The following is a 25,248-nucleotide window of genomic DNA, read 5'->3' as shown; positions in this document are numbered from 1 at the left end:
AAGATTTTCAGGGCCCTACATGAAGGATCTCTTCTGGGGTGCTGAGCAGCCTCAGTGCTCCCACAGAAATCACTGGGAGCGCAATGTGCTCAGCCCCTTGCAGGAATGGGCCCTTAATTATTAGACTGATGCCCAGTGATTGGGGGTGAGGACAGGAGCAGAGCGAGAAAGAGAAAATGCCAAGCTCATAAAAGTGTAATTTCTGCACAAATGTTTGTAAGTACAAGACGTCCATAAAGCTATGCCTATGAGAAAATACAACCCCCACCCTCCGTTGCAAATGGTCTATTTCAGGCATTTAATTAACATGAATTTCCCATCTTGGAAATTCATGTGTGTGTGTTTGAGCTCGTGGGAGGACATTGTTTAACTGGCTGCTACACAATAAAAGAGCTCAAGGAGAAGAGACGAGACGAAAGCACAGAGCTGAACTGTCATGCCACATGGGGCCAGTTTTTACACAGGTTTTTACTGGGAAAGTAACTTTACAGTGTATTCTGTATATGAAACTAGGAGTCACATACCCGGGCCCTATATCTGTCCAAGGCACTTATATGGCCCCATATAACCATAGCATCTGAGCACCTTACAATCTTTAATGTTCTTATGCTCCCAACACCCCATGAGGTAGGGCAATGCTACAGATCAGGAACTCAGGCACACAGAGACTGAGGTCGCACAGGAAACCCACGGCAGATCAGAGAATTGAACTCAGGACTCCTAAGCTAGCGTGCTAACCACTGGGCCATCCTGCCACCCTATATGCACTGCAGAAGGTCAAAGGGCATGAGGGTCCGTGCATGCTGAAATAAACCTTCTCTCTATAAAGCAAGCCACGTATCTCTGTTATGCAACCCAAATTAGCGAAAGACCATTTCTTCCAGTTGCTCGATTTTTCCTGATTCTCTTTGGTGATCATTTAAGATAAGTTTTACTGCCTAGCCAATGACATTTGCACCTGGATTTGGGAGCCTGACTTTGTGTAGGTGCCCTATGATAAGGGACATGGAAATCCAAAGAGAAGGGGAGAGTTTGGAAACTAGAAAAAAGGGAGGATCCAGATCTGGACAAACAAAACAGGGTGAATAAAACAAACACAAAAATTCAACAAGGTTGAAGGTGCCAGATTGAAACTGAAGTCCTCTGTGCACCGAAGAAGTGCATGGACACGGGCGCTGAAAGCTTCCCATATACACTATCCCCCTCCAACCAATGTACCTCAACCCTGGGGCAGAGGGATCACCTCTAGGGGCAAGAGGGCAATTCATTCTTTATGGCCCATTCACATCCTTGGCAGGCTGCCAACAATCGTCAGCTTGTGACCATATTTGTCACTATTGACCCAGGCTGGATTCAGGCTGCTGATTTAGCCATGACAGGTCCCACTGCCAATCTGCCCAGAGCCATCTAGTCTCTCAGAATTCATTCCCTTTCGAATAGGTTTGACAATCGTTCTGGTACTTACCATTACTATGTTGGCCAGATGAGCAGAAATGAGCGCATAAACCCCTCCAGAGGAACCCACCACTGGCGCAGTCATGTCAGCTACCGATACGGCCAGGGAACCTTGGCAGAAGAAAACAGCTAATTACACTCTCCCACTGATGGGAGAACTCTCCACCTGCACCCTCTTCTATGCATTCGGGGCTGCAGTCAGCAATACTGGGCGAGGGGAATACATTGACTAGAGAACCTGACTAAGCCCAGCAGCACTGCCAGGAGAGTGACACACATTCTTTTACATCGACTTTAAAACTACAATCAAATATATTTGATCAGGGTCAGCCACCATGCTTGCAGCTGCTCTGTTTTGCTTTCTCTCTCTCTCAGTCTCTCTTTTTGGTTCTCAGTTGCTTTGTGTTCTGCCTTCTCTCTCTCACAACACACACATACCCCTCAGCAAAAGTTCCTGCGTGGGTTCGCACACGCCTTTTGTCGTAGGGGGGCTTATGCTGACAGTTATGTCAACTAAAGGATGACACACCTGTCAACCTGAAACCCATAACTAGGTTTCACCCAGCTCTTAACAGTATCTTAAAATCTGTGCAGCAAAAGGAATCACAGCTTGGGTTAAAACAATGAAGAACCATCAAAGAGATAAATGTGTCCCCCAGAGGATAAAATGAAAGTGATTTTAGTCCTGGCAAGATAAACATTTGCACAATGAGGAGGAACTGGAGACTTGTGACTTATCACTGGGTTCTGATTTAAGGGTGAACAAGTGCAGTTTATTACTTAGGAAGATGCAAGGGCAGTGAAGGCTAACAGTAACTCAGATGGTGACGAATGGAGGCTCAGAATGGTGCACAAAAGAGTTTAAATCCAGGAGATGACAAAAGGATGAATCGGTTGCAGAGGAAACTGTTTCAAGAAGGCAGCAAGATGCAGTGGCTGGCGCACTGGATTGGAGGTCAAGAGGGTTTTTATTCCTGGCTCTGCCACTGACACCCCCTGTGTGAGTTTCCGCTGTATAAAATGGGGTTCATGATGCTTGCCCACCTTGTAAAATGCCTTCAGACCCACAGAAGAGAAATGCTAACTATTAATGCAAGCATGACTTGGTGGAAATCCCAGAACAATTAAGTGATCAGCACCTCCTGCTCCTAACACGTGTGTAACCTCTTGATGGGCCACCCAGGCAGGACCAGGAGAAAGGCCCAGCTAAAGCAGGGCACAGTCAAGTCACTTTCTCATTTTTTACTCCTCATTTTCCAACATGGAAAGAGTTTTCTTCAGCTGGTTTGGGGCCTTTCTCTCTTGACCACTGGGCATCCTGCAGGGCTCAAAATATCAGTGCATCTGCTCCGGTTATCATTCATTGTTAGGATCACACAGTGGCACCAAAAGACCACAGCTGAGGTTGGGGCCTCATTGCTCTAGGCATTGCATACGCACAGACAGTAAGAGACAGTCGCTGCCTTGGAAAACTCACAATCTAAACAGACGAGACCCACGAAGTGTGGGGAGGGAAAACAGAGGCACAGAGAGCTGAAGTGACTTACACAATGTCCGTGGCAGAGCCGGGAATTGAAACCCCTGAGTCTCAGTCCAGCGCCCTGGCCACTAGACCTCTGCCCTCCCAGCGCTGGGAAGAGAACCATAGCTCCAGCGTTAGTTCTCAGTCAGCTGAAGAGCTGCTAGGCAGGAAGGATCTTCCCGTGGTTAAGACAGAGATATGGGTTCTGTTCTCAACTCTGCAACTCACTTCTCGTGCAAGCCTGGGCAAGTCACTTTGGAGCAGGCTGTGGTTCTTCCAGACACTGGGGCCCCGGGCTATCAAGTGTTGTTGGCGGCACTGACTCCCCCACAACTTGCACTCCAGGCACCAAGCACTGGGTGCTGAAAGAAGGGTTCTCTGTCCTCTCTTACACATTCATGCAACAGAAGCCCCCGTCTGACCATTGATATCCCTGTGTCTCAGTTTGTCCAGCCTGTGAAATGGGTTTATACACTGCCCTACAACACAGGGTATTGGGAAGCTTATGTCATTAATGCGTGGGTGGGGGGTTGGGACTTTGGAGAGCCTCCCATGGAAAGTGTTCACATTATTCTATAGACTGTAAACTCTTCAGAGTCAGGATTGTCTCTTTTCCATGCTTGTACAGTGACTAGCCCCATCCCGACTGGGGCCTTTGAGCGCTACCAAAAGAGACACATTTAATAATAATACAAACCATGCAAAGCTTGTTGTGGTTTGGTGTCTTCCCCCAAAGCCAGCCCCAGGTTCTCACACCTCTCGAGCAGATCTGGGCTCAATGCTGGGAGAAACCAGCTGACAAGTCTGCCAGGAAACCAGCTGGTTCATACTAAGCTTCACTCTGAGTTTTTGGATTCGTCTGACATCTTCACAGGCACAGTGATGCTGAGCTTTCCAATAATACTCTTGGGTATTAGGTTCTAGCTGCCTATGCTGGGGCTCGGGGGAACGTCCTGAAGAATAGCAATGGCTTGCTGCCTGGTAGTTAAACTCTCTTCTATTAACGACTTTGTTCTCTCTTTAATGAAAGCGGGGCCCAGTGCTTCCCTGGTGACTCTGGCTCCATGGGTTGTTCAGCTGTGCAGCGGTTCTGGCAGCGCGCAGCCTGTACTGCACATTAACCTTGTTTACTCTTGCTGTTATCATCAGTGTCATTTTGAAAGGAAAATTAGAGCCAGCGCGGTTTGATTTTCCCATTAAGATGAAATAGCTGAAAAATCTACAGAGTTCCTTGCTTCATAAGTAAAATGAGATACTGAGTGCCAGCTGAGCCAAGCGTGACTGCAGCACTTCTAAAGCGGACAGAGAGCCAAGGCCTGAGCGGGTGGTCGTGCCAGGGCTGGGACAGCGCACTTCACCAGCATCCCCTAGCTAATCCTCCACGCCGCTGTGAAGGAGGTAAGCATCCCTCCTGTTGTGCCGAGACGGAAACGAAGGCAAAGAGAACTCAGGCCAAACCCTAGCAGGTGCTGAGGGCCCTCAACACACCTTAGATGAAACGCAGGAGGCACTTAGCACCTCTCAGAATCAGGACCAACACAACTTGGGTTTGGCATGAAACACTCCTGTGCTCTGACAGACCACGACGCAACATCTTCAGTGCTGCGGCTCACTCTGCCATGCTGCTCTCTCAAGCTTTCCTAGGTCGAGCTCATCTTCTATGCACTTGTTTTCTGAAACAGGGGCTTGGACACAGACACTTACATCCTCTCTCGGAACTCGCTCAAGCAGTGACGGATCAAGGAAAAACACCAATTCCCCTATGCCAGGCACCAGCACAAAGCCTGCAAAGTGCGCCCTTAAGCGCCAGGCGCTGCACCCGGGGTGAGTTGAAATGACTGAAGTTGTTGCTTCAGATCACTATTAGATGCCAACAGGGATGGCCTTATAGTTTACAGGATTCCAAACTGTTCTGAAGAGGAGAAATTGAGCCAGGCATTACCAGAAGGGACCTACAAGCAAGTCTTCTTGTTTCCTTTCTGGTGCCATTGTAGAAGAAGGTGATAGAGCCAGCATGTCTAATGGAGTTTCGAAATCCAGATGCAATGTCTTTCTGAATGTGCCCTAGCTCAAAAAGAAGTTATGGGCTTGATGCAGAAATACTGAATGAAATCCTCTAGCCTAAGATCATGTCATGCTAGTCATGCAAGAGTCAAATTAAATGATAATGGTCCCTTCTGGCCTTAACATTTATGAATCTATGACGCTACGTGAGCTGTACAGCTTATGTGGGATGCAAAACACTATGCCACAGCTTACTTTGCTTGGGTTCATGGCTGGCCCTGGATGCAAACAACGCAAGTGGATTTTACAACTCTGAAAGAAAAATAAATCATCTAGAGCCAGATGGGTTGGGATACTAGTAGGCCACAGAATAGCCCATCTGCTTCCCATCTTAGCACACTCCCCGGTTAGATTTCCACTGCACTAGCAGAGACAGGGCTCAGCCAGAAAACAAGGACTCCAGGTCATCTTGTCCCTGTCAGGATGGCCAATAAAAGTTGCATGTAAGCTAGAAATTTCAGAGAGCAAATTATGCTGGTACAATAATAATGATGTAGCCAAAAGAAGACATGGTTTCTTCTATTCATCTCAATTAGAGGCAGGCTGGGTCAGGTTACAAAGCTCCTTTCACTGTGAATTTTAGAAAGTAATTGAAAAGATGAAGAGAGACAAGGCAGACAAAGCCTAAGCCAGCATCACCACGAGGCAGGGATAATAGAGATGATTCCTGATTAGCAAGGGAGAGGGAAAAACCACACAAGGCAGAAAGCAGCAGAGTCCTAAGAAGGACAAAAATTTCTAATGGACTTTTATGACTTTGCTAATTACTCTGCTAATACAGAGTTTGCTTGTGGCTTACTCAAGTGTCAAGGCTCCATTGCACTATTCCAACAACACAGACAGGGTAATATTTTAAAAAGTACCTAAGTGACATAGGAACCTAAATCTCATTTTCAAAAGACTTGGGCCCCCAAGTGTCTGGCAAGCAGGTTCTGCCCAATTGGGGGAAACAACTGATGTTGTTTTACTAAACGCATCTTATCCCTGCAATGCCGGCACAGTGTGCGCCTGGGAAGTTTGCTGGGACATGGCTGGTCATGAGCCAAACACAAAGCTGTGTCTGTCAGGACCAAATCTCTCACAGGGCTTGTCTACACGGTGCAGTAGTGTGCAGCAGTGGGGTGTGAATTCTAATGTGCACCAACATGTCTCGCACTAACTGCCCTGTTTAGACTCTGCTGGTGCACGCTAGCAATTCTCGTGCAGGTTAAAGTAGTCCTTTTTCAAACACCATTATGTTAATGAGCAGTAGGGAACTCTTAGTGTGCGCAGCTGTGACCCAGGGACCTCTTCATACTAAATGCCAGAGGGCACAGTGGGTGCATGAAGTTTTACAGGGATTCCCTGGGTTGTATGTATATATATGCACACTGATTTGCCAAAGGGTGGCATGTGAGGTCTGCATTAAATGTAGCTGTCACCTGTAGAGTTAGGTGTTAAATCTGGAGACTCATTTCAGTCAAAGTGAGAAAGAAAGGTGTTTAGTCCTGCTTTACCTGCAAATCTCAGCACATGCACAACACTGGAGCGGATGCCCCTTTAATTCTGGTAGCTGAAAGACAGCCCTCCCCAGGGAAACGTAGCCAGGCTCCTGGGCTCTTATGGAGCCTGGCTGAGTGAGTTGTTCTCTGGCTGAGAAGCTAATGAGGAACCATTAATGAGAATAGTATTTACACAATTAAATCCCTGGGCGCTGTGCTGGAAACGTCCCTTTCGGTCTCACCATCTCTGCACAGCAAAAGGTTCTAATAGCAGAGCCAAGCAAAGTGGAGAGAATTAGATTAGAAATAATGAGCCATCCCTCCTGATGAAAGTCAGTTAAGGGCAGGGGATGAGCATGTTCGGGCTGCCCCATTTGTTTACAAGCTGTATTGTATCTCTAGTTCTTCCATCTACAGCATTAACATGTGCAGTCTCTCACTTTCCAAGCACAGTTCAAAGCACCAGGAACATGTTTTAAATCAAGTGTGTCAAATAACTGGCTAAACCAATGTAACCGCAAAGGTGTGCTGGTTTTCAACCTGTGATTCTTCATGTTAACAAGTTCCAAGTTGTATTCACCTTGTGATAAGAAGGGATTACTTTCAGCACTGCCTTCCATAGCGTACATAGCACTGTTAATGAAAGGAAAAGCATGTACATGAAGGGAAATCGGAGAATTCATTTAGCATAAATAAGGAGCATGGTAGCCGGGACAAACAAAAAGACGTGCCCAGTCCATAAGAAGCATGTGTGGGCCTGCAGATCCTGGCTGCAGTTACAATTTTTCGGTACTCAAGCAAGAGCAGGCCAGAGCTACCAAGGATAAAGGCCAAAGCCACAGATTTGCTCCTTTCCGGTCCCGCTGCTAGCGGTGGCTCTGATGGCAAGTCAATTCCACCTACGACTCACGAACAAAGGAAGAGACAGAGTCAGCCTGCAGAGCTCGCATGTGATTTGAAACAACAAACCCTAAATGGTGGCTTGCTTTGCTTGTGCTGCCTGGCATGGGCCTTTTCTCAAAATGGTCCTAGTTTTGCACTTTGCATTTATAAGCAATTGGTTTTTTTAAGTCTGTGTATTTTTTGGGAAGCAGTTAGTCAAACCTAGACCCATCTGCCAAGCCCTAGGCTAAGATGTCAAGTTGTAAGCATATTTCCAAACAGTGTCCAACACAGTTTAGCGCCTTGGATCTCAGCTATGCTATGAGAAGCCAGCAGGGTGTGGGAGCTGGTTACCACACAATAGTACCCAGCATGGCCAAACCACGTTTCAGTTTTGCAGAGTAAGTGGGGTAGACCCAGATTTCAGCTGGATTCCCACAAGCCACATTTCAGCCTCGGACTCTGCAAATCACAATGGCTCAATAGACATGGGATGACGTTTCCAAAAGCACCTAAATGACTTAAGAGTACATCCACACAGCCATGGGCGGCACATGAACCCCACATTCGGGGAGGCTAGCATCCAGCCCTGCCCCTTCCACTCGAGGGCTCCGACCCTACCCTACCCCCTCCTTTTCCCCTCCCCCGCTGGAGCCCTGAACCCTCCCACCCCCTGCGGTCGGAGGAGCCCTGCCCCAGCCAACTCTTTGGCCAGCCCGAGTCCCAGCCCACCCAAGCCAGAGAGGACACAAAGAGGTGATCAGTTTCTGCATTTTACTGTAATGCTGTCACTGCCACATGAGATACACACATGAGCTTTTTGGGTGAAACCTTAAAGGGGGTCTGACAATGCAGAGGTTGGTGCATAAACTCCCTAGTCACTCCTGAAAATCGTGTGTGGGTGTGTGTGTGAGAGAGAGTGTGAAAACGAATATCTTGGCTTTTGACTTTGCTTCTCCTTCTGAACTCGTAAATTCCAGCCAGGGTTTAAGGCAGAACAAGAAAGCAACCCTGCCTCCTCCTATTAGAATGGCAAAGGTATCGGGCCACTTGCTTAAACCCCAAGGGACTAACACTACAGTGATGCAAATGCAATGGCATAATGCCAAGTTCATACCAGTGATCAGTGATGCCATGAAGGCCCTAAATTGGACAAGTCCTGGACATGGACCTTGCCAGTACTTCGGCAGTGGTACATCCCTGGAGCAGAGCTCACCAGGCTGTGCAGGCACTGCATGAGAGCTCTACAGGAAGTGCTGGTGGCTTTTGGGTACAGCTGCTGTCTTTCAGCAGATAAAGAACATTTGAACCAAGTGTCTATGCTCCAGTCACAAGCCTCTGAGGTTTTGTTTAACAGAGGTTTGTGCAAACCACTTCTTTGGTTTCCAGGCTTGGTTCACGCCTGCTGAGTCTCAGATGGAGCTCTGAGGTTCACTGAAGGCACCTGGGCTGCATAGTTTGCAGAATTTGGCTCAATGTTTAAAAAAACTTTTTTTTTAAACAAATGGAAAATTTTGCAATTCAGAATGGGGGCTACGTTCTTTGAAGTACCTGCCTGGCTTTCCCTGCCATATAGAAGTGCACGCACCTCAAAGGAAGATGAAGAGCTAAAAATCAAGGCTTCCTTGCTGCTGAAAGAACTGATATGGCAGAGACATGGGGGTACTTTAGTAATTGCTGCCTACATCAGCACCATTGTGCAAGGTCATTCCCAAAATATGCAGATGCTATTTGCAAGATGGACTGTGTGGCACCAATGGATCCATGTTTTGAGCGTTATAACCTTAGTGCTAGAATTACAATGGCAAGGCTAAATGGCCAGCATCATCCCAAGCATGGTCTTTGGCACAGAAAGCAAAGAACTTCTGCTCAAGAAAAGTCAGGGACGTGGGCACCTTTCCTCCCATACCATAAACACCCAAACCTTTGAGAAAATTAATTGTGATACTTGTAGCTCAAGTTCATCTGGAGTCAGACAAACCACTTACCTGCTACAACTCCAGCAATGTAGACAAAGCCAATCCTTGCTGCTCCATGCACCATTTCAAGAGGAACCCCAACCAGAAGCTGAAGAGCAATATTGAGTCCAAGGTGTTCTATCCTGGGGCAAAGAAAAATACCATTAGTTTTGTTCTTTCTAACTGTGTTTTCCCCTTATTTCCCACAATGTAATTATGTCTTGGAAGAGGAGGCCAAGTGAGCCACAATCTAGATTCTAATCACAGATTTCTTTGGCTCAGTCTATGTAACTTTCATGCATTTTTTTTAAGTCACTTGACCTACAGCTGTTTTACCATCAATATTCATATCACATGCTCTGATACTTGCATTTGAAGAGACAGGCTGCTATCCCTGGGCATGGGTTTTGTCATGAATCCATGACTGCAGACTCCACTGCAGTAAAATCTAAGCCATGTGTACATGGCAAGGGGATAAAAACCAGGTCCTTTGTTTAAAAGCTAGGCTTTGGCTTTATTTAAGGAAGATTCACCACTCACTGTAGTAACGTTGGGGGTTTTAGCCTTGCAGGCTGCAGCCACTAGAAGACAATGTTGGCACATAAAATTGAACAGATCTGAAAGCATCCAATAGAGAGAAGTTGTGATGGATACAGTTCACAGTCCCCAGTCATTTATTACAGGGTACCATGGTGGATTCCGTCTGTGAATGTTGTGGGTGGATATTATGTTAGATTTTTATTGTTCCAAAAGAACATTACAAATAATCCCCAGATTAAGTGGGCTAATTCTAGATAGGTAGAAAGTGCACTCCCTGATTTTTCTGTCAAACCATTTCATAAGAATTCTGTCTTCTCCCAAGATTATATCAAATTCTCTTAATCTTCCATGTTATAAGGGCCACTATCTTTACAAGAAGACACCTCACCCTCTCAATAGCATTGGTAATGGATTGCTATGATAAGAAGTCTGCTGATTCAGACCAGCGGTTTTAGGAATGCTCCACACATTACTCAGATTCAAGCCTGTTACTATGTGAACCTGAACAAGGCATAGCCCAGCCTAAGGGAATATATGGCATAGGGAAAATGTGTGAACCAATGCATATAGCAGGAATGTAGAGCCGTGGACTATTCACTAGGCATTGATCCACCAAATACACTGGTGATGAAGATGATTAAGTGAAGGCTATGTTTGATTCAGGGGCTAGGAATGCAACTGAGAGAAGATTCCTGGTTTCCTTCTATTGTCCAGTTCCGCAAAATCAAATCCATTTGAGAGTGTGCTTGACATAGTATTTTAAACTATATAATGGAAGTTCTCCCTTTTGATGCCAAATTGTACTCTGAAAAGATCAAACTTTGGTGGCACAGGTATTACTGATAAAAAGACAGTGAGTAAAATATCCTGCCTGAAAACATTTTTATCGTACCAAGCAGATGCTATGAAATGATTTCACCTTTAAGTGAAACCCTGTTCAGCGTAGTCCTCATAATTGCCAAAGCATAATTGAAGCTACTGATGCATGTATAAAATAAGAAATAGCTTCTGCATGGAAATAAATAGCAATACTAGAGAAAAGCACCGTTACTGGAATCAGGGGATCCACAACCAAGCTGTTCAGAGCACTTATTGCTTTTACTGATAATCCTCCTTTGCAGCCCTCTGGTCCTTTCAAAGACCACAAAGTTCTTTACAAATAACAATTGGGCCTCACAACACTCTTATTACACCCTTTTTCCACACATGAGTACAATGGAGTACGAACAGGGCTGCCTGGGGAGGGGGGGGGGAAGTGGGGCAATTTGCCCCAGGCCCCGGACCCCCAGGAGCCCCCACGAGAATATAGTATTCTATAGTATTGCACCTTTTTTTTTTAATGGAAGGGGCTCCCCAGATTGCTTTGCCCCAGGCCCCCTGAATCCCCTGGGCAGCCCTGAGTCACTTAACGGAGGAGTTAAGTGACCTGCAGCCACACAGCAAGACAGTGGCAGAGACAGACAAGAGCCCAAGAATCTTCTGCTGTAACCACTCTAACCCTCCAGCTCTGCACATCAATTTGACACGTGAGTTTCAAGGCAATTCTAGGTTACGCGCAGCTGTCCCACGACAGTTCCTTTTTCGCCTTGCTGATACACAATGCTGCTTCAGGATTCCTGCTAGCAAGCCCCACCCACCATGTCCTAACATTTGCTGGGCCTGTCCCTATCTGCTTATAGCAGCCAGGAGCAGAAAGAAGGTAGAGATTTCACGTTTGGCTGACATAGGTTGGCTTCATGTGGGGCATCTATCAAGTGCTAGGAGGGATTGTGAAAAGCATTCAGGGTTGACCTAGCTCTGCTCCTACTAGAGTCAATGGTAAAACGCTGATTGGCTGCAGCAGAAACAGAGATAGACCCATGCTGAGTGCTTGTGCAACTCCCACCTGCAGTGCAGAACACAGTGTCAAGGCTGCCTGCGGAACTCCAGCCTGTCGTTCACAATCCCTACTGTGCACGTTAACAAGTGCCATCCTGCGTGGGAGGCAGGCGGAAAGCGTGAATCCCAAGCAGATGCATCTGTGAAAAAAAAGACACTGATGCTGTAGATTTCCGCTGTGTTTGGTCATGAGTTTAGAACAGCAAAGATCTTACATCTAATCAACAGCACTTGGCAAACAGATGTCCTTTTCTATTTTTTAAAGCATCATACAAATATTTACACCTCCCCTTTGCTACTAAAGGATTCCCAAGTACTTTAACAATGGTACTACACATCCCTTATGGCATCCTAGATCGCTCTTGGTCACCCGTGGTGTTCTCACCACCCAAATGTCCAATCAGTTATCCTGTCCCCAGTGCCTTAGTCATCACTTATCTTGGGGTAGGTATATTTAGTTCCTTTGGGCTTTCCTCATGTTAGCATTGTGATTTGCCTAATGTAAATATCAGGAAAATCTTCCTGCTGTGGAGGCTGTAGAATATTCTCCCTGGGTAGGTGGTGGAAGCTTCATCCTTTGAGACATTTTAAAGTTAGGCTGGACAAAATACTAGACATTGTTCTGGAAGGCACGAGCCTGTCCTTAAAGGAAGTGTGACAAAGTTCCTCCTCTACCTTGGTGGGTCCTGCGCTTATTGGCAGATTTACTCACCTCAGTGATCTTCCCCACAGTCTGGATCAACTCCTCCTGTGTCTGATCAGGAGTTGGGAGGTTTGGGGGGAACCCGGGCCTGCCCTCTACTCCGGGTTCCAGCCCAGGGCCCTGTGGATTGCAGCTGTCTATAGTGCCTCCTGTAACAGCTGCATGACAACTACACCTCCCTGGGCTACTTCCCCATGGCCTCCTCCAAACACCTTCTTTATCCTCACCACAAGACCTTCCTCCTGGTGTCTGATAACACTTGTGCTCCTTAGTCCTCCAGCAGCACACCCTCTCCCTCTCAGCTCCTTGTGCCTCTTGCTCCCAGCTCCTCACACGCACTTCCTCTCCGCTGGCTCCTCCTCGGCTGACTGGAGTGAGCTCCTTTTTAAACCCAGGTGCCCTGATTAGCCTGCCTTGATTGGCTGCAGGTGATCTAATCAGCCTGTCGGCCTTAATTGGTTCTAGCAGGTTCCTGATTACTCTAGTGCAGCCCCTGCTCTGGTCACTCAGGGAACAGAAAACTACTCATCCAGTGACCAGTATATTTGCCCTCTACCAGACTCCTGTACCCCACTGGTCTGGGTCTGTCAAAGAAGATAGAAACAAACCTATTAAGACATCAGCCTCTCTCTAATTTCCTCTAATAATCCACCCTTCCCCACATTTGTTCTGCAGTTTATCATTATTGGACATTAGAATCATGGAATATCAGGGTTAGAAGGGACCTCAGGAGGTCATCTAATCCAACCTCCTTCTGAAAGCAGGACCAATCCCCAGACAGATTTTTGCCCCAGATCCCTAAATGGCCCCCTCAAGGATTGAACTCACAACCCTGGGTTTAGCAGGCCAATGCTCAAACCACTGAGCATGTGGTTCTCAAACTTTTGTACTGGTGACCCCGTTCACATGCAAGTCTCTGAGCGTAACCTCCCTTATAAATTAAAAACACTTTTTTATAAATGTAACATTATTATAAATGCTGGAGGTGAAGCAGGGTTTGGGGTGGAGGCTGGCAGCTCGCGACCCCCCCATGTAATAACCTGGTGACCCCATGAGGGGTCCTGACCCCCAGTTTGAGAATCCCTGCTGTAACCTAACTGAATGTGCTTATTCTGCTTGCTCTGAACATTGGACCCACTAGGCATAGTCACTTTCTTGTGTTCATTCTGCTCATGTAGGTACAGGGGACTCAAGCACTTAACTGGAAATGCCTAGCGAAAGTCAAAGAGAGATCACAGGAATGATTCAGAGCATCTCACTGCCCTTGTATAGAAGGAAAACAAGAGGCTGACACTTAGTAACCATCCTGGGGAGTGTCCAACATTTTCAAACCAAGCAACTGTCCTTATTTTAGCAAGGCAGCTTTTGCAGGCAAAGCTTATTCTTGTTAGGGACTCTAAAAGCTATTTCAGTGGATCTGACACATGTGCCTGTTCTTAAAAGCATTACCAGGAGTGAGCCTATTCAGTCCACTTTCCCATCAAGCTAAGAGCATCAGAGCTTCCATAGTCAATAAGCACCCATAAAACATAATTAGCTTTCTCCAGCTCTGAATGTGTCATTCTTGAAATGACAATGTAACTGATTTATTAGGACGTTAGCCTTCTCTGGGACCAAACAAATGGGACTGAGAATCAATGCAAGTCATTAGTTACGGCTGTGTTATAAATGGGTGGGCCCCCAATAATCAACAGCTGCTTTGCATGAAAGCAGAAGGGCAAAATTTACAGCTTCGGCTTGGCTTTCAGGTCTCTTTAAAAAGCTCTTTCCATCAGGACGGAGACCCAAACAGTGCATTTTTGGAATCTTTCTAGAAGCGCTGCCAGCTGGCCTTAGCAACTGCCTTCTTCTCCAACACTTTCTGACTGTCACTTTCACTTTAAAAAAAAGCAGATGAGTGCAGTAAATTAAGGAATGCAAATTACCATGTTAAAGTCTCAGCAGGAGGTATAACAGCAATAGACTCCACACCACTGGATTAGCCTGCCCTTTGAAAATGAGATGGGAATAATGGGCTCACAGTAAAGAGATTATTACCTTCTTGGGATTTATCTATTCTCCTCATATGAAAGGGTCTTAATACAGACAAGTCAGCAATAAATGATCATTTAACCATATAACTATTGATGCTGCTTCCTCATAAAAACTGCTACAGGGTTTATTATTCAAGAAGGACTGTGTGTGGTTTTGATGGTTATGTATCTACATGATTTAGAATTCATTGCAAAAGTAATGAGGCTCTCTGGGATAAATCTCAAATATTTACAAAGGTTAGACATTAGATACTGTCTTCATTATCACCTCCCTCCGAAACCAGCCAGGGCTGTGAAGTAAACTTGGTAAATTAAGAGCTTGGCAAACTTTTCAAGCGAAGTCTGTGACTAACACCAGAGCGCTGCTTGCTAAGGCAAAGTGGTGACATTTCATGGATTAGAGAGCCATATTGCAAACAATAATGAAAGAAGTTTAAACACTAATAATCTTACTTTTAATTCAAATGGATCCCAAAGCAGTTTGCTATTTTATCTGATTGTACAAGCTGTATACTACACATACACACGGGTGTATGTATATACAAGGTATACAAGTACGTATTATGGAGAGTTAGACCTACACATTTTTTACCTCAAGGTAATTCATGCACATGAGCGATTCTCAGGTAAAAACACAGTGAAATCAAGGCTCTTGAGGTTTACGGTGAGGAAAACTTGCCAAGGTCAGCACTATACATACCCCTGCCTGCCTGAGACTGACCAAAGCGAGCTTACCTCACACTAAAGCCACAGTGCCTAGTCTTCACTGTGGCCAAGTCTATGCTTAAAATTTAGGTTGACCTAGGTACATTGCTCAGGAGTGTAAAAAATCCACAGCCTGGAGCTACATAAATAAACTGACTAACCCGCACTGTAGATGCCACTAGGCTGATAGAAGAATTCAACCTAGCTACCGCCTCTCGGAGGAGCAGATTAACTACAGCAAAAGGAAACCCCCTTCTGTCACTGTAGGAAGTGTCTACACTACGGCGCTATAGGAGCACGACTGAAGCACCGTAGCTGTGCGGCTGTAGCACCAGTAGTGTAGACATTGCTTCAGTTTCTACCTCAGGATAGCTCATGGGCATTCATTATACCTTTTTCCTCAGTATAATTTTGACAGTGAAGACAAGCCCTTGGCTGATGCTCAGTTGTTAAGGTTGAGAGTAACTTTCTGTTATAAGGCCAATTTTCCCCTCATCCTCACTTGAGTTCCTCAAAGATGGACCTTTCCACTTCACATTTTGCATGTGTGGTCTGTGTCCTGTCCAGCAGAAGTGTCTCTTCCTCTGCCTCCCACCATCTACCCTCACCATCCTCAAGCTGGAGATGTGTTTGGACAAGGCCGTTTTTGGAGGGCCATGGCATGCAGGAGACACAGGAATTTCTTCTAACTTTTTCTTTCTTGCCCTGTCTTTCGAACAAAACTGGCTCCTCCTAGGAAATTTACTTGATGTTTACTTGAAAGATCTGGGTGAGATCTTATGCACAAGACCAATTGTGAGCTGAGTAGAGGCATGTTTAGGGAGCTATTCACTAGCAAATTAGGAACATCAGATGGATCTTTTCAGCATTTTAATGGGCACCACTGACAAATGGAAATCTAATCTTTCATTTAAGTGGGGGGAGGGAGGAAGAGTCTCTAGCCATTTCCTTGTAAGGTTCAAATTATAAACTATTGCAGAGAAGTTTGTCATGGTGATTTTTCCTATGAAAAATTTAGGGAAAAACCATAACTTATCTATCCAGACATTTGCAAAGATAGAGATTACTGGCCCGCACACACACAAAAGAAGCATGGACATTTCAGCCATTTATAGGCTTTTCTGTGGTGCTCATTCATCACTATGGCATCTGAGCACTTCACAAATACCAATTAAGCAAGCCTTATAAACCCCCTGTGGGGCAGAGGCAGGGAATAGGAATTCATAAGACTTGGATTCTGTTCCCAGCTGGGCTTGCAGACTTCTTGTGTGACTTTGGGCAAGTCCCTTCATTCTATGCCTCAGTTTCCCCTCTGATTGTCTGTCTGTCTGTCTTGTTGCCTCTTCAGGGCAAGAATTGTCTCATAGTGTGTGTTTGTACAGTGCCTAGCAAAATGAGACTCCGATCTTGATTTGGGGCCTCTAGATGCCACCAAATACAATAAGATAGCAAAATATTATTAAGTAATTATAGGCACAGAGGGATTAAGCAATTCACACAGGCTGTCTGTGGCAGAGTCAGGACTAGAACACAGACCTCTTGAATCCCAGTCCAGTACTTTAGCCATAAGACCAGATTTCATCTCACAGCCAAATGTGGCAAATTTGGTATAAAATTCAGCTACATTTTTGCAGATTTCTTGTCCATTATCCACCCGGGTGTACTTGGGGGAAATTGGGCAAATGGACAGTTGGGGAAGCACAGAACTACATAGGCCCAGATATGTATGTCGGGGTCACTGGCTCAGTAGTGAGAGGACAAGCACCACCTATCAAATCACTAGTGCCATTTCCTCCAGTACAAGGACTTTGAAGGTATCCCATCTGAACAACAGCCCAATATTTTACCAGGTCCCTCAACAGCATGCAATTTGTTCTCCTTCACAGAATGGCCGTTTGCAACTGAAAAACCTTTTATAAAATCCAATTCTGAACTGTTTCAAGTCAATCTCGCTCTCTCTGGAAACTCAGCTGTGGGGAACCTCTGAAATTTGTGAAGTACTCACCCGGCATGCATGAATATGTAGGTTAGGTACCTCCAAGCCTGAGCACGGAGCTGAGGATGATACACTAATGAGTTCTTCAGGTATAAAGGATGGGTGACTTGCAGCACAAATCTGTCTAATACCACTCCGTTGTAAAGAAAAAAGGCAACCTAGAAAAGCAGGGAGATTCCTCGGTTAATGAACACCATCGCTCCACTGAAATAAACTACAATCCAACATCCAACTTGCGTAATAGGTTCCCCCAGCTATTACAACATGCTTAGACAGCACTATGAGCATACTAGCATTTACAAACACACATGATTACAAGGTTCCTGCTCTGAGGAACTAACAAACTACAATTAAGATACATTTTAAAAAACCCTCAAAAACAAACAAAATTATTTTAAATCTACATACAACCTTTCACTGCAAAGGACCCAAAGGCACCTGACAAACTGCAGCTGGACAGCACCACTGAAATGCAGTCATCATGAGCAAGGAATTGAGGAAAGCTGAGGGTAGGGACATGTTTTATTGAAGAATGACAAGGCAAGCACCTACCCCTTAGGAAAGGTACCAGAGTCTTTAGCATCCATGCAGAACCTTGCTTTGTATGGTCTCCTTCTAAAGAGTTAGTAAGCTCCATAGAAACCAAATTTATCTAGCTCAAAGGCTAAAGGGAATTTGAACCAAAGGCACAAGAGGCTTTAGGTTTTCCAGCCAGATGACTGGACCACTGGCTCCACTCTTTGCCTAGTGGCCCACAGACAACTAAGTTAAGCAGAACTTTGAAGCCGTACTGAGGTACCACACCAGAAGCTCATGGAGTGGGAAGCAGCAGATGAATGACCTAGACTTCCACAAATCTCCAATTTAAATGTGAAAGTGAATGTGCTGGTTTCACCCTGCAGCCTATTTACACAGATCACCAAATGAGCACCGAGTGTGGCCCCAGGGGCAATGCGGCTTCAAGAGAGGCAGGCGCATTGGCATTTTCTTGTGGGGTAAAAGTCTCCCCCACTTTCTTGTGCTCTGAGAGGTGTTTCCAGGAGTGGCGCAGTAAGATACCTGCCTCTACAATGGTGATGGCAATCATGAACCAGGGTGGAGGACAGCAGGTGTAACTATCGTAGTACCACTTCCGGTCTATCTCGCGTGGCAGGGTCTCATAAGCAACATGTCGAATTAGCCTCTGGGACAGGCTTAGTCCTGACTCCTCCAGCAGTGCCTTGCTGCACAACCTCCTGTTCCCCTGCAGAATGGCTTGGCGGAAGCTATTGGACCTTTTGTTGCTCATCTAAAAAGAGAAAAGGGAAAAAACATGAGCCCAAACCATGGGCCAGTGCGACTTCTCAGGTGAGAGTACTACCAAGCTGGGGCCTTCTGTGCCTAGGCCCAGTGTGACTGTCTGTGAGGAGTGTTACCAGGCTGGAGCAGCGGGATCCTGAGGATCAGTCTGTGACTATCATGAGGCAGTGAGTTCCGCCGGACTGGGGCAATATGAACTCCCTTTGACTGTCAGAAAGTCTGGTAGCCCTTCCCTCTCTCGATGGCCTGCTCCCTTATCTATCTCTTAACTCACTTCCCTTTGGAATTAGCTGTCAGTTAACATACATTGAGCATCCTCCATTTCTACCTTCAGAAATCTCATGAAAACCCACCTGATCATGAAGCATTCCCACTGTGTCTCAACCTGTGATCCACACACTCACACCTTTCCAGCTCCTTCAGGACATGCATTTTCTCTGTTGTAATTGACATGTACATTTACGGCACCGCATCACTATCGCAGCAGTTGGTGCTAGTGCAGGTTTTACACAGAGTTTCAAAGGGAGAATGCTAAACTTGTATTGTGTACCAAAATGATCACACTAGCTACAGCAGACAACAGATTTAACTAATATTCAGAAAATCCTAGCTATTATAAGCTTGCAATGTTTGTTTGTTTTTTAATTGTTACTATAACAAATAGAGGGGCAGATTTTCAGACAGTTTGGGCTTACAACTGTGTGACTAATTTGCATATGCAATTACCATGATTGAATATGTACTGCATTAACTTATTATCTTTTTGAGCACACAATTTCCCAATTTGCATGCACAATAAAAGCACTTGCACTCACAAATTAGGCATATGGAATTTTGTCTTACTTGTCTTAAAAATCAGGCCCTAAATACCTGGTAAAGGGATAATTGGCCTGTATTTTCAAACAAACCTGTTGCACAGCAGCATCATATAGCTGCTATACAATATGCCTAGTTTTCTCTCGGGATGAATCCTTGGTTCTGTGTGATTAGAAAGTGAAAATATTTGTGGATGAGCAAGCTGGTGGGGGAGTGGATTTTGCATTACTCAGGCTTTTACACTGACAAATATGAAAACTTTTATTAAACCTAATGTTTAAAATCAAGTTTACACAGGTTAAAAAGGAAGGTACTGTACATCCCAGGCCGGTTCGAAGCATGTCTGTAGGGCACTGTGTTAGGGGAAGCATGCACTTCCACTGCCCACTCTGAGGCCTGGTCTGTGGCCACGGTGGAGGACTGTCAAGCTAGCACCACTCACCAGCAATCAAAATGCATTTACAAAAACTGGAACGAAAAAGAAAAAAAAAAATCACACAAATGCCAGTATAATGCTCAGCACAGACAACGCACGTATGGCGGTCAGCATCCAGGCTACCTTACTACAGCTGGAAAAAAGGCTCTTTTAAGGGAGACACCTGGATCTTATTCTGCATTGCAACTCTAATTCTCCTGTGATAAGCTGCTGACAATAAACTGGGTGTGCTCCCTGCCTTCAAAGCAATTACAGCCTCCCATTATTATTCATGCTTGAATATTACATTCCCGCATAATCGAAGTGCAGCAGAACTCACCCCCTCTCCTGACCTTACAAGCGGGAAGAAAGCACTATACGCTAGCCAAAAGCCAAGCTGTGGACCTTTCCCCTAACTTACTGCATTTTCACAGCTTCATAATCCCAAAACATCTGCTCCAGCACGGTGCCAGGGCTGAACAAAAGAAATACAGTACAACAGCACTGGCCTCAGTCTCTGGGTTCTTGGATCACTTTGTTTTTGCCTAATATCCTCAAGATGGCAAAGCCTGAATCTTGTGCTTTCAGGCACGCGTAGGCTGTTGGGTAATCGTTCCAAGCTGCTTCAAACACGCTGATCATTGCAGTGAGCATCATGTATTTAATTGCTGTGAAGCAGAGCACTGGGCCATTTTGGGTGACCATCTAGTAGCCTGGCAGGGTTTTCTGAGCCTTGCGCACACTCCTTGAGATCCAGCATCACAGTCGCTGCACTCTCATTACCATGCTTGTACAACTGGGGTGGGGGAGGGGGGAGCTCCTTTCTCTCCTCAACCTCTCTCTCCTTTTCTTACTATCCCTCCATTTCCGCCTCACTCTCACTGGGGAGTCAAAGTAGGAAATGGAGAAAAATTCCACCCTCTCCCTTCCAAAAATTTATTTTTGTTTTTAAAAATCCAGATAAAATTTAATGAAAGTTTTCATGACAAAATTTTTCAGTAACAAATTTTGAAGTGAATTATTTTTGGTGACATTTTGGTTTAGCTCAGACAGCTGCTCTTCACTGAATAAAAGATTTCCGAGGAAAAATGTCAACCGGTTCTCATGCCTCGTGCCACAGAACACCAATGGCTACAAGCAGCGGTGTGGGCTGGCCAAAGTCTTTGCTGCTGCTTCTCTCCACCCTTATTAGTGTTTCCAACTAAGGCAGGTGCAAGTTTTACAATCTCAGGCAGGTCAATGAGTTCATCAAAGGGCCACGGCCACCACATTGAGCAAATACGCACACTGCCAACAACCTTATTCAACATCTCTGGTGTTCAGAAGAAGATGCACAGTGCAGCAAAAGGATGTGGGTGATGTGATAGGACAGTCAACAGCTTGGGCAAGAGTCTGTGCTGCACCTGTAAGTGGGGGGGGGAGTACAAAGATAGCCCAAAGAGACGGAGGGCTAAGCTGGCTTCAAACCTCATGTGTGGCCTCCCATGTAATGACCACTCTAGGGTCCTATTTGCCCAGAATCTCTGTAGGGTTGTGTGCGTGGTTCTGCCTACGATACACCCCGCCTGTCCCACACCTGGAACTGGAATACAACCTAAACCAGAGCTTGCCAAGGGTCCTCAGAAGGCATCCTTACAGCTGTGCTCCTGCGGTGCAGGAATCCTCCTCCCAGCTGGATCCCAGGCTGTTCAAACCCCTTTATGCCACTCCAGCCCTTTCACTTGGCATAAAGGGGCTGAAGCAGCGGTCAGGAATCTCACGCAGTATTTTGGGGGTTTTTTGCTATTGTTATTCAGCTCTGGAATATGGGACTCATTTCATCATTGCTTTACTGGCATATCATTCCCAAGTGTGACAAGGATACAGTTGCATTCAACACAGAAATGTGAATTCAGAAGTCCTGCTGTGCACTAGTATTAATCCAATTAATCATACAGCACTGCCCAGCCAAAGATTTCAAAGCACAACGGGAAGGGTGGCATAAAGCGCTCAGCGTTGGCCTAACTCTGCTCCTACCGAAGTCTCTGGTAAAACTCCTTGACTCTCATGGGCAGAGTTGGAAAGGATTTGGTAAGGTAAGAAGATGGTTTGTGGTGTGCCACCTCTCCAATGGCTGATTACAGCTCAGGATCCAGACAGAGGGTCCAAATTCACCCCAGCTGTCACACCACTGAAATCAGCAGCTTTACACCAGGAATGAGCCTGGCCCAGAATCTCAGTTAATGAATATGGAGAAAATGTTTACAGCACCACCCCCGCCATAAGATGCACATCACAGAGCCCAGGAGAGGACGTTCAGATCTCTTCTTTCTCTAAGGATATTTCTTTGACACTCTCCAATGGATCTTCTCCCAGCTCTCTGTGTATAAAACTACTACTCCAGAGAGATGAATGGAGACAATAGGGTAGCTGCCCATTTCTGGCAGGTGGGTGTCTGTTTGCAGCACCTGAGTTGCTGGTGGAGCATCCCCCAGAGCTGTCACACACAAGCAGATGGTGGCAGCTCACTACTTCTCCTGGCTGGGTGTCCCAGTACACAGGTGCTCCCCTTGGCTGTATGGGTCTCCAGGGCCAGGTGAGCTCAGGGCCGGCTCCAGACCCCAGCGCGCCAAGCGCGCGCTTGGGGCGGCATTTTGCCGGCAGGGCGGCAGCCGGCTCCGGCGGACCTTCCGCAGTCATGCCTGCGGGAGGTCCACCGGAGCCGCGGCTTCAGGGGACCTCCCGCAGGCATGACTGCGGAGGGTTCGCTGGTCCCGCGGCTCGGGTGGACCTCCCACAGATGTGCCTGTGGAAGCTCCACCGGAACCACGGGATCAGCGGAACCTCCGCAGGCACGTCTGCCAGAGGTCCCCCGGAGCCGCGGGACCGGCACCGCCAGAGCGCGCCCCACGGCATGCCGCCCTGCTTGGGGCGGCGGGATTCTTAGAGCCGCCCCTGGGTGAGCTGACCACTTTGACTGGAAGTAGGGACTGGCAGCACATCCCTTCCCAGGTGCCTGATGCAGTTTCACCATTCTAGGAACCTGCCTTTGTGAAACTTGTTTGCCTGCTCTTGGTGTGGACTTGTTCCAGCCCAACGCACATTCCCCACAGCCATGCATCTTGTGTCACCATTTACACCTGGTGGAGTGGGTGTACAATGCTACCAAATCACAACAGTAGCACTTTACATCCATTCTGCACAGGCAGCAAATGACCACACAAGATGCAGGGCAGCGTGGAGTCAGGCCCCCTGCCTCTTCTTAGTCCCCACATCCATTGCTCATCATCTAGCAGTCTTTTCCTACAGTCTCACTGCTACTGGCATGAAAGCCTTCTCTCCTCTGCTGCTACTGCCACAGATATCTCCCTGCCTCTCAATCAAATCTCAGTTGTAAACAGTTCCGTTCTCCATTACCTATCATCGCTTTCCTCTCCTGTTGCTGGCTGTGCTAGAAAGGCATTTAACAGCATTTCAAGGATGCAGATTGTGATGAAAGACAATGGGCTGCAATTTTCAATGGAGGAGGGAGACAGAGAAGGAAAAGCTTGGGGAGTGGGGCTTGGGGAGGATGCAAAATGGCAAGATTCCTACTGCCGGGAATTTGACTTCTGCTGGAGGGGGCTGGTTGTATGTACTGAGCCCCTGTTCGGATCAGGCCCCGAGATAAAGAGTCTTCATGCTGGACCCTGATTATAAGCACGGCCCAGTCAAGTGCAAGTGCTCCAGTGCACAATAGAGCTCCCAAGATCCAGGGCCATGGACTGGGGATACAGCAGAAGTCTCAGGACATGATCCAAACTCCACTGAAGTAAATGGGAAGACTTTGGATCAGACATTAATTTCATGAACTTGTTCAGTCCCCTGAGAAGGCTGGGACCCAGGGCAGTAGAGACAGACAGACAAATAGCAGATTAAGTAACTATATCTGCTTGGACTGAGGCTGGATGAAAAGCCTGTTTTTTCTTTGGAAGAATCCAATCTTCCCAAACAGAGCTTCCCATATGGTCACAATTTACTTACTTGATTTTGGAGGTTATATAATATTGGTATTTATGAGCCAAGCATTTAATCACCAGCTGAAAGAACACTGAGTCCATTGTTGGCTCACACGTTATTGCAGATCCAAAAACACAGGGCAGGCCACTCCATCCTCTCTTCGTGCAACTGATCTGCAGCTTCTTTAATGAGCATGATATTAAAGCTGCAGGCAAATGGGTATATAAAGCATTATATGAAAAAGGAACAAAAGCCACACACTCATTTAGGGCTCAGTCTCCTCTAAATGGCTCTCTATTATTCAAGATGCAAGGAAGAAAGAAACCTCCTTTGTCAAACGGCCAAGTGGGCACAGGCCTGTAATGATGGCAGAGCTCTGAACCTATAGGCACACAGCTCACCTCTGATGGCAAGTGGGTTCCTTGCGGTATAAACATCCCAGACAAAACGGAGCCCCGAGTTTAGCTCTGAATGTCTCCCCACTTTCAGAGTGCTCAACATCTGGGGTGTAGGGTTGAGTCCGTTCTAGAGAAGGGACTAACTATGCCCATTAGGAGCTGGATCTGAATTGTTTCTAAGATCAAGGGTGTCCAAACCCTCAAGCCATTGTAAGGAGGGGCCAATGCGCCATTCCAATCTAGAACCAACTTTCCCCATGACTTCAGATCGAGAGCTTTGGGTCAACCTGATCTTGAAAATCTGGAAGCATCAAAATATTAGATTAGAGGCAGCTTTTCACAAGATCCACAATGGCAATGGGAGCTTCTGGATACAGAGCATTTTGAAAAATCAGACCCACTTCATTAGGTGCCTAAATGGGAGCTGCTGAAGTCTTTTGACCCATAATGTTCTCGTCTCTACAGACACCTGCCCACTGGCTCCCATCTCTGCTGAAATCTATTAGAAAAATCCCTTTAACTAGGGATTAGTGAACTACTTCACCTCAAATAGGACATTCCCTCCCACCTTGAACCTTTATCCGAAACGCAAACTGAATCTTAGAGGTTCAGGAGATCCACGTCTCACCAGCGGTGGCTCTGCTATTAGGGGACCATCCCAGAGAAAAGGGAGAAAGAACTCTCTGACGTATACATTTAATATCACAGCTATGGTGCATCCCCTTCGCAGCTAGTAATTTACTAATGCAGCTCTTCCAAAGAAAGGATCTCTGCAGGGGCAGCTGTGCCAGTCCCCTGACTTATGAGGAGCACACTCCCGTAGAGTATTCCCAAAATACCACAAAGAGGCTGCTTTCAGCCCAATTTTCTGCCCCTAAGAGGCGTGGAAAATCGTCAACTTTTGCCCACTGAGCCTAAACTTTGAGGTTTGCCCCTGGCTACTTTTAACACATCCAATACACTGTGACATGCAATTTGCTCAGCCTCCCCGCCCCATATGATTCTCCCAGAGACAAACCACTAATACGAGAGGTTAACGGAGGCCTTTTAAAAGCCTCCATCAGATTCAGTTTTATAATCCACTTTACTTATAAATGCTGTATTTCTAATGAATTTGGCTTTCAA

The 25,248-nt window shown here is 46.3% G+C and overlaps 1 protein-coding gene across 7 annotated transcripts in view; it reads right to left on the bottom strand.

Annotated features, from left to right (window-relative positions):
* RHBDL3 (rhomboid like 3) overlaps nucleotides 1–25,248 on the bottom strand; it is a 116,605-nt gene that overhangs the window by 15,304 nt on the left and 76,053 nt on the right. For 6 of the 7 annotated variants that reach the window (XM_039502329.1, XM_039502331.1, XM_039502336.1 and 3 more), the window contains 4 exons: nucleotides 18,281–18,505; nucleotides 17,227–17,375; nucleotides 9,393–9,505; nucleotides 1,466–1,566 (listed from right to left, as the gene is read on the bottom strand). In XM_039502329.1, the coding sequence (XP_039358263.1) occupies nucleotides 1,466–1,566; nucleotides 9,393–9,505; nucleotides 17,227–17,375; nucleotides 18,281–18,505 (588 nt within the window). The remainder of the gene's footprint in view (nucleotides 1–1,465; nucleotides 1,567–9,392; nucleotides 9,506–17,226; nucleotides 17,376–18,280; nucleotides 18,506–25,248) is intronic. The other variant, XM_039502332.1, reaches the window with a different exon arrangement.

The sequence above is a fragment of the Mauremys reevesii genome, linkage group 15 (genome assembly GCF_016161935.1).
Source record: "Mauremys reevesii isolate NIE-2019 linkage group 15, ASM1616193v1, whole genome shotgun sequence".
NCBI lineage: Eukaryota > Metazoa > Chordata > Testudines > Geoemydidae > Mauremys > Mauremys reevesii.
The sequence above is the reverse complement of the archived record's forward strand: the minus strand, read 5'-3'. Positions and strand labels throughout refer to the sequence as shown.